At 38.2% G+C, this 18,942-nt stretch overlaps 1 protein-coding gene across 1 annotated transcript; it reads right to left on the minus strand.

The window, feature by feature from the left end:
• Positions 1-8,467: 8,467 nt before the first annotated feature.
• tmem59l (transmembrane protein 59-like) lies at positions 8,468-18,942 on the minus strand. The gene is made up of 8 exons (XM_061684733.1): positions 18,226-18,942; positions 16,631-16,736; positions 14,976-15,070; positions 14,744-14,896; positions 12,139-12,244; positions 10,817-10,937; positions 10,613-10,730; positions 8,468-9,233 (listed from the first exon to the last, which is right to left on the minus strand). Exons 1-8 carry the CDS (start codon positions 18,496-18,498, stop codon positions 9,066-9,068), a joined length of 1,140 nt encoding a protein of 379 aa, XP_061540717.1. The 5' UTR covers positions 18,499-18,942; the 3' UTR covers positions 8,468-9,065.

The following is an 18,942-nucleotide window of genomic DNA, read 5'->3' on the forward strand; positions in this document are numbered from 1 at the left end:
CAGCCCTCACGAGTTCCCGATACATTTAAATAAGACCTGGTATCAGTACTCACCCATCCCTAATCAAATAAAAGTAGCGAGCTGAATGCCGCTCATTGTAACGGACTAAAAGAAGAGTTTCATCACAAGGAAAATACTCATATAAAAGTAAAAATTATATTGCATTAAAACTCCTCTGACAAGTACAATTTATGAAAAGGTTACTTCAATAAATGTAACAGTAAATTTAGCATGTTACTTTACTACCCAGTTTTGTGTACCATTCGCGCTGTTATTTCATTACTAAAATTCATTGCCTCCCGTTTAACTCCGTAAAGTTGGCTCATTGACTTGTGATAATAGTAACGTTGCAAAAAAAATATATAATAATAATAATGTATTTTCTACAATTTAACTTGGATGCCTTATTTTGCATGTGCGCATTTACATACAATATCGTCAAATTTCACATTTCATGGCGACCGATTGCAGTAAATTGCTTATGGATATAGACTCCCCATCTTGTTTTGATAACAACGTGACGGAGGGGATGCGCGGCAGCAGGAAGCACCCATTTATTGGATTTAACTGTTTTGCTCCGCACACCATTGGCTAATTCCTTCTTATCGGCCCAGAAGCTGTCGTTATTTACTCGAAAATGGACTAATTTCTTATTCCAGCGGAGGGGGGACCGGCCGCTGACTTGAACAGCTGCTTCATGACCCAAAAAACTGTCAGTCTTTCCCTGGAATAAATTGTGGACCGTACCACCGGAAAGCCAGGGGGTGTCCGTCACCGAGCACCCCCGCTAATCCTCTTCAAAAACGTTTTAAATTTGGTATAATCGATTTAAACGTGGTAGTGGTATTAAGCGAAAACATTAAGGTGTTGATATGACTCATTTGTGGGGTTTGAGGAACGAATTTTTGGAGACTATTCCCGAGCGTTCGCCCCTGCCCGTCGCGGACCACCTTGGTGCGAGCTCATAGTAGAATCAATTCACCGAGAGGGCAACTTGAAACCGGCCGCTCACACCGGAGCGAGTGGCGTTTTTGGCCGGCTCCGAGTTTAATAGTCCGGCTAGCATCCGGCCTGTGTGTGTGCGTGCGTGTGCGTGTATACACGTCTGTCCACGCGCGTGGAAGGACTCACAGAGTGGAGGAGACCATGCCGTAAAGCTTATTGGCTCTTTCGTGGTTGTTGTGGATGAATTTTGTTGGGGGGGATTTATGACAGTTAAAAGTTCCACGCGTGTCGACGCTCCCTCCGTTTAGGATACGTGAGATGTCCCACCCCCCTTAAACGTAGCACGTTCAGTCGGACACTTGTCACGCACGGCCGGCGTGACTCTGCAACCCAGGCACAATATGGACACCCAATATTTGCTGCGCGGATTAGCATAATAATGAGTCGTCGTCATGTCAATGCATTTAAAGGGCCAGTCACCCTTTAAAAACATGTCACTTTTCATTCATGAAGTGCCAAATTTGAATGGCAATCATTAAACATGCCACTCAGAGATGGCGGACATCTGCCTCGATTAGTGTGGGTTAAATACACCCAGGGAGGCCAAAATATTAGGTACGCCTGCACAAATAGGCTGGATGGAAAATTCTCATAAAGGTGTTCTAGTCTTATTCACTCTGTCACATGTTTAGGTTTTATATTAAACTCACTGAGTGGTAGTCATGTCGATGGATTTAAAGGGCCAGTGACCATTTAATGTTTCGATTTTCATTCATTAAGTGCCAAATTTGAGTGGCAGTCATTCGATACGTGCAACTCTGTGGCGTGGGGACATCTGCCCAGTGTGGGTTAAAAGGCCGAAATATTAAGTACACTTGCACAAATATGGGGGGGGGGGGGGAAATATGAAAGATTATCATTTTTAAAAACAATTGCCACTCATGATTTTATATGAAGTGCATTGCATTGTTCTGAGAGCTGTCCCTAATATTCTGACTTTCTTCATAAAGGTAATCCAACACATTGTAAAGGTAACTCACGACAACCTACATCAGGAAACAAGCTAATGTGATTGTGCACGTGGAGCTAACATAACATCATAGAACATAACTTAATATAACATCAGATAACTGTAGAAATGCACAATATTAATTGTGGTTTCAATTGCAGGTGACTTTCAGTGCGAGTTCAGATAAGAGCTGCACAGTGCACAATCACATTGGAATAATAAGAATAGTGATAATAAATAAGGATAATGAAATCCAAGCTGAGTGGATGCATAGCGCCCCCTGTTTGTGATGGGGGACACTACACTGAGCGTGGCAAGGCATGGCTTGCTCTGCTCTACATATTATTATTAGTATTATACATGTAATTACTCGTGTTAACATAATGGTTAAAAAATTGTGAATTAAGTAGCTTGTACTCAATTTATCCACTCCGTTTAAATGCAACTTTTGACTTTACTGATTTTAGGCAACTAGCTGAAGCGCCTCGTGTTTCATGTAAGTAGATTAATAGTTTAAACAAATATATTTCACGTTCATGTGCAAAACATGCATTCCTTTTGTTAATTATTGCTTTTTTCTGTTCTTTTTTTCCATCTTTGTTTTATAGCCGACTTTGATTTGTTTTTGTATATGTTCAATAAAGACTGTAAAATATCACCTATAAGCACAGATATGAACTGCATATCGAATATAACGAACGAATATTATTTGATGTATTGGAACTAATTAAACGTTTTCATTTGTTGATAACATTATATACTTACATTATATTTAGAGAAATAATATAATATTAATATTTGTATTATTTTATTTGTGCATGTTATGCATGTATAGTTGTTTACATTTATTATTTTCAGCTAAATGTTTAATTAAGTGTGGTCATTATTTTAATATTTGAAAATTATTTTAATATTTGTCTCTTCTGAAACTTATTCGACTTATATGTTTTTTATTTTTTTTGTCATCCAGATATTCCATTTCAGTATTCATATTTCTTCTAAATGATTTATTTAGTTTAAATTTGTAGTATTTTTAATGTATTTATTTTATATAAAATGTATTTCTTGTCAATTCAGTATTACATTATTATTGATAAAATCTTTGCTTTAGAGCATATTTTACATTTAATTTTGTATGATATCAAATGTACATCCATTTCTATATATATATATATATATATATTCATGATTTTTAGGACAATGCTATTATATTTCTATTATACATTTATCATTGTCATTTTTTAATTTTCATTTAAGTCATTGTAATGTTATCCTTAATAATGAAATATAAATATATAACAAACAACAACATATGGAGAACAAGTCTCAGGTACTTTCAAAATGAATCGGGTTCTTGCTCGGACACAATGACGTCATCCCTTTAGCATCCTGGGGTCGCTGGCCCTGCTTGTGGCGAGTCAGGAAAAGCAAACGATGACAGAGTGTTGACTGCAGCTGTCGGGATTCGACGCGAGTGTTCAAAGTACACGCTCCGCTCATAAACGTCAGCTCATGTGACGTGTGTCCGTAAAGTGTGTTTATTTTTCCCTTGCAAACAACCACTGAGGGAGGTGGCGAGAGGTCGTTTGCGTCTGTGAAAAATACGATGTGCTACTGTGACACCTTCGTTGACCTGCGTTCAACACAACAACTCACTTTACACACTTCACTTGAGCAGATACGGATAAATAATGTAGAGATGAGCGCTAAAGCGGTAACTACACCACTAAGGGGCCGGTGACAAGTACACTACTACTACTACTACTACTACTACCACACTTTGACTTGAAATCTCCCAAATGCATGTGGGAAACTGTGTTATGGTCCGATCAAACCAAGGTTGAACCTTTTGGCCGTAATTCCAAAAAGTATGTTTGGCGAACACAACTACGGCTCATATCGACAGTGAAGCATGGTGGTGGCGGCATCATGCTTTTGGGCTGATTTTCTTCAGTTGGAAATGGGGCCATTGTGGACGTATAAGGAATTAGGAACAGTTCCAAATAGCAGTCAGTTTTCGCAAAAACAAATAAATCTGCTTCTGCAAGAAAGCAAAGCAAAGACAACAAAAGCCTACTAAAACAGCTCAACTTTATGTGAGGGTAATCAGACGAACTTTAAATAGTGGCACTGGGTACTGACTCCAATGTAAAATGAGCTAAAATGTGATTGGTTCATTCTGAACACAGCCACATCCCTTTTATAAGAGGGTGTGCACACTTATGCAACCACATTATCTCAGTTGTTTATTATATATTTTTTTACTGTTGACTTGTACAGGCTATAGGTCATAATGGTCGAAAGTTGTTTTGAAAGGATTTATCTTGGTCTCATTTTTTATATCGCAAAAAAACCTGGCATTTGAACAGGGGTGTGTAGACTTTTATATTCACTGAATGTGTGTGTACATATGTATATATGTTTGTATGTATGAATGATTATTATTATGTTTTTGTAAATTAAACAAAAACAACACATAATAGTAACTATGTCTTTACAATGGAGCACTCGTGTAATAACCCAGGGACGACTAGTGTAATATAGTAATAACAAAATAAATTTTCCGAAAGTTATTATTTTTTTAACCTTTGTTTCATCCATCGATGCCAGCAAAAGTGACAGGCAGAACATTTAAATGTTCCTCCACTAGATGGCGGAAGGTACAATTAACAAGAGTATCTAGTTGTTGCCATCTCTGTACAATATATACCTGCGTATGTATTTTGCTTTTATTCCATGGTTGTCTTATGACATTTTTATTTTATTTTATTTTTTTGTGGGGTAAGATATGCGCCATGGCTCAACAAAGGTTGGGAAACACTGCTCTAAATGGAACTGACCTTCGGAAAGAAATGGCCAGTCTTTGCTGACACCAAGTGGACAGAAGAAGTATTGCAACTAAAAGGTTGTCAAGGGGGAAAAAACGTCTGGTAGGACAGGACGTAACTAGATTTTGAGAGCAAAATACTTCTAGTTGTAGGTCATAAGTATAATGAAAAACGTAAGATTTAATTTATTTGCAACACACACACCTTATCACAATGTATTTCTTTTTTACTGGGGAAAATCCGACTTTATTCTCTAAAAAATTGCAGTTTTTCTTTCTTTATTCTGGTAATCATTTGCATTTTTCATCGAAAATAACCCCAACTTTATTGTTGAAAAAAAGAAAAAATCCTAGAAAATGCTATCCTTTTTTTCTGGAAAAATATGACTTTATTCTCATAATATTAAGCTTTTTTTCCCCTCAAATGAAACAGGACTTTATTCTTACAAGATTATGACTTTTTTTCTTGGGGTAAAATATAACTTTATTCTCATAATATTACACATTTTATTCCCCAAATTTAAAAACAAACCTTATTGCTTGTAGAAAATTGCAGCTTGTTTTGTCATAAAAAAAACAACTATTCTGAAAAAAAACCTCATATTTTTCTGTAAGTTTTTCTTAGAAAAGAATATGACTTTATTGTCATTATACTACGCACTTTTTTGAATAAACAAAAACAAAACAATACTTATAACTTTTTTTTGGAATATAACTTTATTGTCACATTATGCTTTTTTATTATTACTTATTAGGATTGTGACTTTTTTTTATCAAAAAATAGGACTTATTTAATTTTTTTTCTTAGGAAAAAAATTGCAACTCTTGAAAAAAATATTTTCCTGGAAAAAAATACTGTTTATTCTGGAAGAAAATATGATTATTCTCCTAACATTATGCATTTGTCTAAAAAAAAATAATACTATGATTACTTGTACAATTATCACTTAAGAAAAAGACTACCATTGTAACACTGACTTTTTCTTTAAAAATATGAGTTCTTTAAAAATATGAGTTTGTTGTAAAAAAAAAAATACATTTCTCTAAAAGCTTTGTTTTTGGGGGAAATAATATGACTATTTGTGATATTATGCATTCTTTTTCCCAAAACACAACTCTTCTTAAAAATAAGCTTTTTTGGGGGGGAGGTAGTACTTGTTTCTGGGGGAAAAATACGACTAATCTCATAGTATTATGTATTTTTTAATTACATCTATTGCACATTTCCTTTTTAGTCTAAAAAAAAAAAGAAAAAGAAGAATACCGATTAGCTGTACGATAATGACTTGTCTTGAAAGATAGGACTTTTTTTCTTGAGGAAATGCAACTATACTTGAAAAATATTTTTTTCTGGAAAGATCTGTTGACATCCTCATAATGAGATCGATCCATCCATCCATTTTCTCCCGCTTATCCGAGGCCGGGTTGCGGGGGCAGTAGCTTTAGCACGGATGCCCGGACTTCCCTCTCCCCAGCCACTTCCTCCACCCTGCCGAGGGTGTGGAGCTGGTCCACTGTTCCACGGCCAGGACGAAAACCACACGCCTCCTTTAGTTATTATTTGTAGGATTATTACTTTTTGATGAAAAAGTTATTACTTATTACTTGTAAAATGACTATAAATGACATTTTTCTCAGAAAACAGGACTTAATGAAGTTTAAATACAACTGTTCTTAAAATGGTAAAACAACATTTTGAGTTTTCTGAGTTTGTCCTGGGAAAAAATTGCTTAATATTTGTTCAATATTGTGTGTGTTCCCTAAAAACAACAACAAAACTATTCCATTCCAGTTTAAACTATTATGGCTCTTCTAGAGCGTTTGGAGGGCAATAATGTATTGTAGCAATATTTGGTATTGCAGGAATTAGTCGTATCCCGTCTTATGACCACCATCACTTGCACCCTTCTGTGAGAATTATGAAATACAAAAAAGCCAAAGAAAAAGCAAATCACACACAAGATGACCGTTTGAAGCCCCCTTCCAAAAATGTACACATACGTCTTTGTTTTTGTCCATGAAAACACTTTATTCATTATGTTGCAATTATTGTTTCATTGTAAATGAACTGAGCAGTAAAAAGGAAACAACACAACAGTTGTAAATTCACATCATATTTTTTTGGGGGATATATGCTCACGTTAGATTAAATGGCTTTTGTTGTTGCTGTTGAAAAGTCCTTCTGATGATATCGGCATTCCTTACTATTATCATTATTATTCTTGTTATAATACATGTTCTAATCATGTTTACAGTAAAGAGGAGCACACAAAAAAAAGGTCACAAATCTACAGCGGAGGCGAGCCGGGCCTTCGGGGAGCGTCGGGCGATCAGGATTCAACTATCAAAGCTTGACTCGGCATGCACGCTTTATTTGGGGGATTCCAAGAGCGCTACAGGACTGCAAAAAGCACAAAGAACGGAAAGTCTCGAGCTCTGTCCGACTGGGCTCCATGACAAAAGATGTCTTTTTGTATGTAGTACACTGTGTGCACAGGGGACATACAAAATAGTCGGCTGTTGACTTAGAAAGCACATGGCACGTACAGTATACGGTACTTCAAACAGCTCATTGTCGTCATAAATACACAAGAATTGCCAAGGGCTATTAGGGCCACACTGACAAGAAAAAAATAACGCTACTATGAGAGGAAAAAAAAGTTGCAAGGTTATGAGAATAAAGGTGTAATTGGACAAGAATCAAAATTTGGTTTTTTCGAGATCGAAAGGTTGTAATTTTGGGTGAATAATCAGATTTTTCTGAGAGAGAAAAAAAGAAGGTTTTTTTTCTCGAAGAAAGTCATATTGTTTGACTTTTATTTTACCATGATGTTTTTTTATCGTCTTCATTTTATAAGAACGGATCAAATTTATTTTGGTAAAATCCTGAATATTAAGAGGATAAAGTCTGGGTTTTTTATTTTAGAAAGAAATCTGACGAAATATGTGTTGTTTTTTTTTAAAGGGAAGAAGTTGAAAGGTTACACAAATGAAGTTTTTTTTTTTTAAAGATAAAACTTAAAATTGTGTGAATAAAGTCATAAAAAACAAGAAGTCAGATTTTTTACAAAATTAAGCTTTAGCATTCTGGAAAAATTGGGACTTTTTCTATCTTGGGTGAAAAAAGTCTCACTGTTTGGAAAATGAGTATTTTCTTTTTTTTTTTTTTTTTTTTTTTTTTTAAACATACATTTTTCAAGGTCAAACACCTACTGAAAATTTTATTTTATGAGGGAAAAAAACAAAGATACAAGAACTTAGACTTTTTATTAGATAGAATATCTATTATGCGAATAGTCAGATTTTTCTTTAAAAAAAAAAGTAATTTTTTTTTGTCGTCTTACTTTTAAATAAAAGGTTGGATTTGTTTTGTTTTGTTACAGAAAAAGTTCAATAAGTAAAAACATGTAAAATTAAAAGGATAAAGTCATCTTTTTTTCTTAATATGATGCATTTTCTTTCAAGAAAAATATGTCAGTCTTGAAGTAGTAGGAATTTTTCCTGCAAAAAAAATGTAATTTCAAAACAAACAAAAAAATTGCTGAAAAGATATCTGACTTTTCTCCCCGAAAAACTGAGGGGGGAAAATCCGCTTCCAAAAAAGTTCAATTCATGACAAAAATATTACTTTGTGCGAGAATGTTACTTTTTTTTTTCAAGAAAAAGTAATTTTTTTGTGTGTGATTCCCCCCCCTCCCCCCCCTCGATTTAAAAAAAGCTATTCCTTTACTTAAAAAATAATAATAATACTGACCTCCTTCTTGAAAAATACAACTTTATGAGTCTCTCTTAGTACGTGTGTTTTATTTTCAGTGCGGCTCTGATAATCCTTGGTAAATAATACTCTTATGTCTCGGTTACAATGTACTGTATATTACAAGCAGCTCAATGACTTTGCATGGCACTTCAATCATTCAGAAGAAATACAATACTTCCTGTTCATTTCAACGACACATTCCGAGGTCGCGCTCCATGAGTACAAAGGTGAGTTCTGCACCTGGCTTTGTTTCTCTCTACTTGATTGCCTCACGACTGTGATTCGGTGTCAAAGTCAACGTGACATCAATTTCGAAATGATATGAAATCAATTTAGAAAAGAGATGCTAGCGCTCAGACAGGCCGTGCAATCAAATTAACATCCACAGGGAGTATTAATGGTGTAAAATGATTTGGAGAGTGACGTGCTCCTTTTAAAAATAAATAAATAAAAAAAAAAAAATTTAAAAATAAAAATTTTTTTTTTAAAAAAATCAAGTGACTGAGTGAAAGGAATCCCAAAAGTTTCTAGACGCGCGTCTTGTCGAGGTCCACCTTGACCGGCAGAGGCCCGGCCTCCTGGCTGTCCTCGGCCGCCGGCGACTTGACGCTGACGGCCAGCAGCGGGCTCAGGTGGTACGGATTCCCCTTCACCCGATTGTCGTCCAGGAACGCGTTGTCACCGTTGATGCTCAGCTACGAATAGACGGTGACCGCAGGTAAGTTACTAGAATGCTCAGTAATGTACAGTAATATTATTGTTTTTTTCATCGCAGATAAAAAATATATGCTTATGGGTGTTGGTATATTGTCTGTCTACATGTTTAGCTGCACTGCTTGTGTTAAAATATTAGTAAAAAGGGTTATAACTACTACACCATCAATGTTAGGCTGTCTTTATCAGGGTTTTTTTGCATTGTGTTAACATTAGGCTCAAATTTCCAGGGACCCCCAAACGTCTCATAAAAACTAATTAATAAAGTTAACTTCAATTTATAGCAATTAGGACTTAATTCCCGCTCTTAAAAACACACCAAAATGCTTCATCTATCATGATTGTTTCCAGTGCTCCCCTCTGCCTTCTCATGTAATGGACTATTCCATCTTCTTAAGCATCTCACTTTGTAATAAATATAAAAGACTCAATTCTCAACTTTTCTATGACAAATTTGTAATCCTAATGAGTCACTGGGAACAACAGTGGGTTAACTTCCTCGAGGTTTAGTTTTATCCATCCATCCATCCATCCATCCATCCATTTTCTGAGCCGCTTCTCCTCACTAGGGTCGCGGGCGTGCTGGAGCCTATCCCAGCTATCATCGGGCAGGAGGCGGGGTACACCCTGAACTGGTTGCCAGCCAATCGCAGGGCACATACAAACAAACAACCATTTGCACTCGCATTCACACCTACGGGCAATTTAGAGTCTCCCATTAATGCATGGTTTTGGGATGTGGACAAAGCTGATACAAAATATGGACAAAGCTGATACAAAACTGGGTCAAACAGAAGTAGCTGTCAGAGTGGCCTGTTCTGGACACTCGTATGACAAAACCAAGGTATTTTTTTTTTTTTATGAAATTGACAGTTTTATACTAAGTCCATGTTAGTGAGTCACTCTATGGAGGTCTACGTAGCCAAAATATGCGACCTTTAGACCACAAACCTTTTATTATTATTATTATGATTACTGTAAGAAAAAAAAAATTAAAACAATGCCAAAACTCAAACTCAACATCTGTATAAACAAGAATCCAGAAGAAGTAATCACTGTCATATAAATCACCAAGATATAAAATCCCCAGATTTTTATTAAAGTCATAAAACGTTAAATCACTCTCCTGCAAAATGACAAAATGGTGTTAGCCGACTTTTGTTCTCAGTGACTGTAATGTGAGATGTGTCACTTTTAAACAAAAAAAAACAAAAAGTGAATCACTGTTAATGTTAAGACATCAAATGAATAAGACATTCAAGACCCAACTTTAATGACCAATGGAGACTAAGGTGATTGACATTCATTCCTTCTTTAACTGTGATAGAAATGCACCTGGTTGCACTCAAAGACGTCGTACCTGCGCCTTGATGTGCTGGTCGGGTGCGGTGACCAGGCTGGCGCAGCTGAGCCACAGCATGACCATGATGGACAGGAAGAGGCACGCCGCCAAAATCCATCGGGGAAGACCCGAACGCCTGAACACGAGCGAGATACGAGAGCATTTGAAGATGAAAATTAATGCGTCATATACACGCTATACATATCATCAATCTCGGCTCACCTGGACATGCAGCCCAGGAAGTCGTGCTCGGCCGAGGCGGCGGAGTCGTCGGTGCGCTGGACCTGATGTTTGCCTCTGCTTCCCGCTTTGGCTCCCGCTTTCTCGCCACGCCCCCTCACACCTGTTTAAAAAATAATAATAATTATTATATCTTTAATAATAAAGTTGTGTTTTTTCTCCAGACTAAAGGTCGTAATCTTTTATGAATAGTGGCCATCTTTCTGAGAAAAATGGGGAGGGGAAATAGACAAAAAGTATTGTAATTTTACAACAATAAAGCTGAATTTTTAGTCCCCAAAAAGTTTTAATTTTACAAGAATACAAATGTTTTTTTCAAGAGAAAAGCTGTACTTTTTTCAATTTTATTTTATTTTTTTTTAAGAAATTTGTAGTACTACAAGAATTAAGTTTTTTTTTTCATAGATAAAACTCGTTATACTACGAGAATAAGGCAATTTCTTTCAAGAAAAAGGTTTGTAATTTTATTTTAAATTGTTATCAGTACTTTCTGGGATAAAACGTACGAGAACAAAGTAGATTTTTTTTTGTACATTAAATTTGTAATATTACAGGAATACAGTACATTTTAAGATAACATTACAAAAAAGAAATCTGATTAATTTCAAAACAAAATTTATAATATAACATGAAGAGCATTGATTTTTTTATAGATACTAGTGATATTTACAAGAATAAAGTTTTTTTTTTTTTTTTTTTTAAAGGTGCAAAGGTAGAAAAACAAAGTTGTTTTAAAATTTTTTTTTTTTTAATTAAAAAAAAAACACCCCGCCTCTCGCCCGAAGATAGCTGGGATGGGCTCCAGCACGCCCGCGACCTTTGTGAGGATAAAGCAGTACGGAAAATGGATGGATGGATAAAACGAAACCGGAAATGCAAGTAGACCTCCAAGGACAAATGACATTAAGGTTGGCTTGGGAGGAAATTACAGACCGCCAAATTCGCTAACGTGCATAGCGAACCTTGTGCTTGCATGAAAATCAGGAAAATAGAGCTTGTAATGTTTTGAAACCATCATGTAATTTTCAAGTCCATGTTAGTGAGTCACTCTATGGAGGTCTACTCAATATTATATAAATAATATCGGAATTTTTTTTCAGAAAAAAACAATACTTTACAAAACGAACTTATTATGTATGACTTGTTTTTCTAGAAAAACATATGGCTTCTCAAAGGAATAAATGATTTTTAAGATTGGTGTTTTTACATTTTACAAAAAAAAAAAAAAAAGTCAGAGTTTTTTTCAAGGGGTGTGTCTGGGAAAAAAACTGAAGTTTGACAGCAGTGTGTTTGTGCGCGCTCACCATGAGGTTTCTGCGTGTGCGAGTGCACCTGCGGCCAGGGGCTGTCGGCCATGTTGGAGCGAGGAGCCTGCAGCTCGGGGAGAGAGTACTCCAGCTCAGGTTGGCTCTGAGGAAGAGGACGACGAAGATGAGACTCGGACAGTCATTAGCATGCATGAAGGTGACGTCCAAGCACTGAAGATGAAGAACGAAGAGGAAACCAAACTTGGTGGATATACAGTGGATAGAAAAAGTCTGCACACCCCTGCTCAAATGCCCAAGCTTTTGTGGGGAAAAAAAGGAGACCGTTATAAATCAGTTATATATTTTTTCCACCATTAATGTGACCTATAACCTCTACAAATCAATTGAAAAAATATATATATATATTTTCAAGAGATGAGGTAAAAATAAATCCTTAAAATATTGTGGTTGCACAACTGTGCACACCCTTTAATAATTGGAGCTGTTGTTGTGTTTACAATTAACCCATCAAATTCAAACTTGTGAAATGGGAGTCAGCGCACACCTGCCGCCATTTTAAGTCTCTCTGATTAATCCAAAATAGTTTCAAGCTCAGATGTTCAAGTAGGCTTTTCCTGACATTTTTTTGCTAACTTTGCTTTAGTTACAGTCAGCTACAATTATCTAGTTACAGTTAGGTTACAGTTATTGTTGATAAATTGGGCAGGGTGAAGATCCAGAACCACTTTCAATGGCAAGACTAAAATGTCCGTCGGGTCTCATATGGAGACTCCGCCCCATGGTCGTCAGGGTAACGAATGCCAGACTTGCCACTGGCCCAGCAGTATATAGGGCACGATAAGGGATAGCTAACTAGCTAATTTCAGCAAGACAAGAAATAGGGTGCATTTTAGTGAAAGTGTGTGTGTTAAAACACACGGGGACTGTTTTAAATTGTAAAAAATAAATAAATACATAAAATAAAAACATAATACGTCTCCTTTAATAGCATTTCAACTGCATTGAATGTCATAAGAAGTTTTTTTTCTTTCTAGCCATCACAGAACATCAGTGCTGCACTACTGGGCGCTCTATTGTGTGATCCGTGTCTGCGTTTTCCCCTGGAGACATCATTAAAAGAGGATTTTTTTTTCTTGCCTCGCCGCTGCGCTCGCCTTACAGCGGCCACAGTCAGCGGTGGCAACGCTGTTGATGCCTTCAGCAACGCACGCGCGCACACACACAAAAACACTTTTTGTAGAGTGCATACTCTCGCCACCCACAACTTTTGTTTCAGAGGTCTTTCTTGTGCAGCTAAATAACCAAAATATTAGAAACAGCTCTCAGTATGATGTAGTGCACTTGTACACCACCAAGGGGAATTACACATTTTTAAAACAACCACATAGCTTAGGACAGCCCCCTCAGCTTAATGCTAACAAACAATGAAAATTGCCATAGATGGGCTAACATATCGCATCGGTGTTGTAACCCTTCAGGCAATCGATATTTGAACACAAACGTCAGCATGACAAACAACATAATACTCACAGGCATACATTTTTTATCCTCTGTGAAAAACGACTAACGTTACTGCAGCTTACTCAGACGTTGTGACCGTCTCCTCAGTCCCTATATAATGGAAGTTTACTGTAATTTCTACAGATGTGTCTATTCACTTGCTTTTTTAATTGAATGATTTATATGTAAAGAGAGTTAATGGACACCCTCAAAACTAAAAAGACAATTCTTTGTTGTTGTTTTTTTTCTCGCTGTACACAACACCACCACAGAACAACATTTACAACTTAAGTCAGCACACAGTCTTCTCACAGCCCGTCGGAGCCCGACGTCGTGTTTCTGTTTCAGCCAGCATGCCAGCACCGCAAAAAAGCAAACATCCATCACGGTCTACAAATGAATAAAAAGAATAAAAAATTTTAAAAAAACATTTGCGGCGTCTGTGTCTCTATATGAGGTAACGTCGAACTTCTCCTAGTCAGTCCTTTAATTACGGAGCCCAAATTGCATTCTGCAGTTCTCTTGAGTTTGGACGCTGTGGTTGGCAGGCAAGACGGATCCCATTTTTTTACTGTTGCTTCTCTTTGTTTTACTGCAGTTTTTCGACACACAACACTGGCTTGCAGGAACTTTATATTTGCTAGTTTAATTATAGTAAATGCTTGTTGTTCTTCCACATATACCGGTAGATCTACTCATAGAAAAATAAGGGATTTCATGGCAGAAGAGTGCATGAGGTTTTTGAAACAGGAATACAGCAGCGAGAGGAAGTGGCGTGTCTTAAAATAACTTTAAGGAGCTGTGATTTTGTCGGAGAAAACGCGTTGTCCTTCCGCGTGTCTTTGCTCGCTGAATGCGTTGAATCCAAAATGAGCGGTTTTGGCCCAGATGCTTGATAATGTACGGTGGAGCCCCACCGATTTGTGTTTTACATTCACATATAGAGAGGAACCTTGATTTTTTTCCGTCCACTGATTGGTTGGTCAGAGCAAACTGTTTGACTAGTAAAACATATCTGTAGTAATCTACACACATTAATACGAATTTTTGCCATTCGAATCTGGGCTCAATCCCAATTGCGGCAGAATAGCGAGGGTTCACCGAGTGGCTTAATTGAACGGGACGAAAAACCAAAAGCTACCTGAAAAACGACAACCTTGCCATCGTCGGCCTGCAGGTAGAAGGTCCAGGTGGAGGAGATGAAGCTCTGGGCAGAGCTGACGATGTCGTTGCACCAACTGGACACGGCCTCCATGATGGAAGGCACCTTGGGGCGGAGGGTCATGGCCTTGAGCTGCTGGGAAAATCTCTGTCATTGCGTGTGCGTGATTGTGATTGCGTGATTGTGTGTCTACGTGTGAAGGGTCTCTCACCTTCCTCCTCTTGATTTCGGGCTCCGAGGGCTGGCTGGCGCAGCCGGTGCTGCACGCCTCCTGCTCCACAAGTTTGACATAAGCCTCCTGGCAAGCTGCGGGCATCCACAAGAGGAATAAGCAGAGACGGGAAAGGGAGGGACACTTCATTAGGTACACAATCTAACGTGTTTATCGATTAAAGCAAATTTATCAGTAAACATGTTTTTTTTTTTCTGATTCCCCCCCCCCCCCCCCCCCGCAGGTCAAAGTGCATCGCTTACACTAACAACATGGCTGTGGACAGAAATGAGCTAGTTTACAAAACTATAGTCAGTGTTGCAAACTTAGTCATTACCTTTAGCAACGTTTCGAGAGACTCTTTTTTAAAAAAAAGCAACAAGCAAGTTTGATTTCCACTAAGAAACACACAAAAAGAGAGGCATAATTTTTAAATTGTTTTGCATTATGCCGGTGACCACTGTATTTCAATAATTTCCTGTTCGTAAATCCAAGGTGCACTAACAGAACTTAAGGTAAGCAAATTAAGGTCGATACTCCTAGGTAACCGTAAGAAACACAGGCATCTTCCAACAATGTAACATTCAAAGGAACTGCTTTTGTAAACTCGTGGTGTCATACATACGGCCTGTGGGCCAGAGCCGACCCATCAGGGGGTCCGATCCGGCCCTCTGCCATTGTTCCGCTCGTCAGGCAGGTTTTAGTTAATTGATACATTTTGAAACTCATGCTTTTAGTTTGACACAAGCACCGTGGAACAGGAAGTTTCTATGACTCGCGTGACGGGACATGAGAAAAGATTGGCGCGGCGGTCCAATCCATATGTAGAAATAGACTCCTAACTCCTGCAGAAGGAATGCCTATCTATATGTCATGTATCAAGTTTGTGAAGTTAATCGGGATATGGGTTTATTAAAAACTGTTGGGTTACGTCGGACAAACAAATCATGCGAGTGACTCACTGTGGCGACCCATGACAAGGAAAAGATGAAAGTCACTTCTTTCCTTAGACGTGGGCTACGATCTAATTTGATGCATGCTAATAGTTGGAGATGGCTTGCTAATTGCTTGTGCAGACTAGTACGAAGATCAGATAACTAGCAACCCTTTATTGCTCAGTTTTTTGTCAATGTCTATGTCTCAAAAGTGTTCTCTGTCAATTGACTGTCTGTTGTCGTACTAGAGCGTAGAGTTTTAAGGTTTTCCAGATGGATGGGGAAATGTATGTAAATTGAAAATGATTTCTAAATAAGTTGCTTGATAGAAGACACATACAGTTCATAGATTTACTGTGGTCTGTATGTTGCAACTGTAAATGAAAAGAATGATTCATAATATTGTTGAAATTGCACTTATTTTAGTTTTTTCAGATTGCTCATGATTTGAAGAGTTGCAACAAGATAATAATCAATAAATGTGAATATTTTCCCAAATGTAGTTGTAATTATTTACACCAAAAAATGGGCAAAAATTTATTTGTCGTTATTTGTAGCTTATTAGGCCACAGATATACCGGTCTGGCCCACTAGAGATCAAATTTGCGGTGAATGTGGCCCGCCGACTAAAATGAGTTGGACACACCTGCTTAAACTAAAAGGCAACAAACGTGACAAGACCTTCGAGTCAAACCGAGAGCCACAGATGGAGCCGCTCACCTCCCTGACACTCGTCCTTGCTGGTGTTGAAGCCAGCGTTGCCGTTGACAAACTGGCAGATGGAGTAGAGACGACAGCCGCGGTGGCAGGCGTTCATTACGGACTCCTACAAAAAGACCACATGTTGTCACATACTGTGTATAATGTACATGAGCGCATTTAAGACATTACTGAGGAGCAACGGGGACCCTACCAAGATTTTCAGTCTATATACAGTACAGAACCTGCACAGGTGCTAAAATGTTAAACCCTATTCAAGAAAAAACACAAAGGCAGCTCGCTAAGGATTGTACATTGTCCACTGTAGTCATGTACTATTTCTCATGAGAATTGATCAAACGCCAGCATTAATGTTCAAACTGATCAACTTAATTATTGTTTATGAAAATATTCACTCATTTTGAATTTGATGCCTGCAACACATTCCCAAAAAGCTGAGACAGGAGCACGTTTGCCAGTGTGTTACGTCACATTTCCTTTCAACAACACTCAATAAGCGTTTGGGAACTGAGGACAGTAATTGCCAAAGATTTGGAGGTGGAATTCTTTCCCATGTACAACTTCAGTTGCTGTCCTTTCTCGTAGTTTGCAATTCATAATGCGCCAGACATTTTCCATTTTCTGGATTGCTGCCAGGTCAGTCTAGTACCTGCACTCTTTTACCTGAATTCATAAAATGAAGTACCAAACGGTACTCGAACCCTAATCAAGTACAAGTGCGTTTCCATTCATCTCAATGGGGAAATATGATTTGAGATGCATGTTTTGAGATAAGCGCGTAGTCAGGGAACGGATTAAACACGTATATCAAGGCACCACTGTATATTGAATGCGAACTGATCAAATGGTAACATACCAAGAGTTCTAACATCTTAACAGTTGGTTTTCTAACGAGATAGTCACCTGACGACAAAAAACCCGAAAGCAGATTATTATTCACTGTACACCAGTACGGTTTGTAATGAGAATTCATAAAACGCTAACATGCTAAGCGGTTTTCATAATAAAGTTGTAGTCTCCTTCGGATCTGCAGCAAAATGCCAACATGTGCTCCTATGTAACGTTGAATCGGAGAAACAGCACCCTCTGGTGGCCAGAACGAGCGAGACACGCCATGCAGTTCTCAACAACAGCCTTGTCATCATCCCCGCTGCATTTCCGCGTTTCCAGAAAACCCCAAACAACATCAGGGTGTTTATCGGTTTCAATTATTCAATTATTAATATCCTGCAAATGTGCTGGGCACGGTGTGTTCCGCTCAGGGCTCGCGGGCCCATTGTTCCCGCTGCAGGATGCGATCAAGGGCCACACCTGAGGGTTGGTGAGAGAAAAATAAAAAAAAAAAAAAAAAAAAACATGATCGAGCGTTGCAAAACCTTTTGTGCTCTGCGCTTCGAACGGCCTCTCGGACACGCTTCTACCCGCAATGCTCGGCTCATTTTTCGGCCTGGGCAAAGTGACCAGGATGCCCCCTCAAAATACAATAAAAATAAAATTTAAAAAAACGCTCCAAATCGAACATTCCTTAAGATGCGCACAAACCTCACATTGCATCTGTCTAATTGCACAATCAGTCACGCATTCTAATACCTTACTTTAGCAGGGCCTTTGTTTTTGACGGCGAGCTGGCATTGCTTCTTGCAGTAGCCGATGTCGCCCAGCTGGTTGTCGAAGGCCTCCGGGGAGGACGCGGCGGCCGCGAGCGCCGCCAGGAGCACCGCGAGCAAGCCCGAGCAGGAGCGCATGTTGGTGGCCGGTGCGGAGGGTCTTGTGGACTGCGGAGGCGAGAGGGTCACAGGCGCTGGGGGTGGTAGCGGCTCAAGGAGGAAGAGGAGGAGGATGCTTCTGCTGGATGCTCGTGACGTCATGCATCATCACCATGCAGCACTGCAACAATGTGGCTTCAAAAAAAGAAATTTTGCATTGACAGTAAAACATTAACATTTTAGATCATTTCAGAACATGAGGTGGGGGGGTAGGGGGGCAACTGCTTTTGAAAATCTTGTTTTCTGTCATTTCAATGCTTATTATAGTTCCGCTAAATTCTTTTTTGGGAATTAACGCTCGTTACAAAACGTGTCAATAATATAATAGGTATATTTGACACTAAAAACCAGTGTCAACCATTGATGGCAATCAAATGTACAGTACATGTTTGTCTTTTTAACACCAACATTGTGGGGTACTGCTTGAAAAAGCACATTTTCACATTATGTACTAATATGAGCAGTATTTTATCATTATCTTAATACATGTTTTTATGAGTTTAATATTTCTGTAAATAAAAAAGCAATTCCCACGTCCCTCAAAAG

The sequence above is a fragment of the Phycodurus eques genome, chromosome 8, assembly GCF_024500275.1.
Source record: "Phycodurus eques isolate BA_2022a chromosome 8, UOR_Pequ_1.1, whole genome shotgun sequence".
Lineage (NCBI taxonomy): Eukaryota > Metazoa > Chordata > Actinopteri > Syngnathiformes > Syngnathidae > Phycodurus > Phycodurus eques.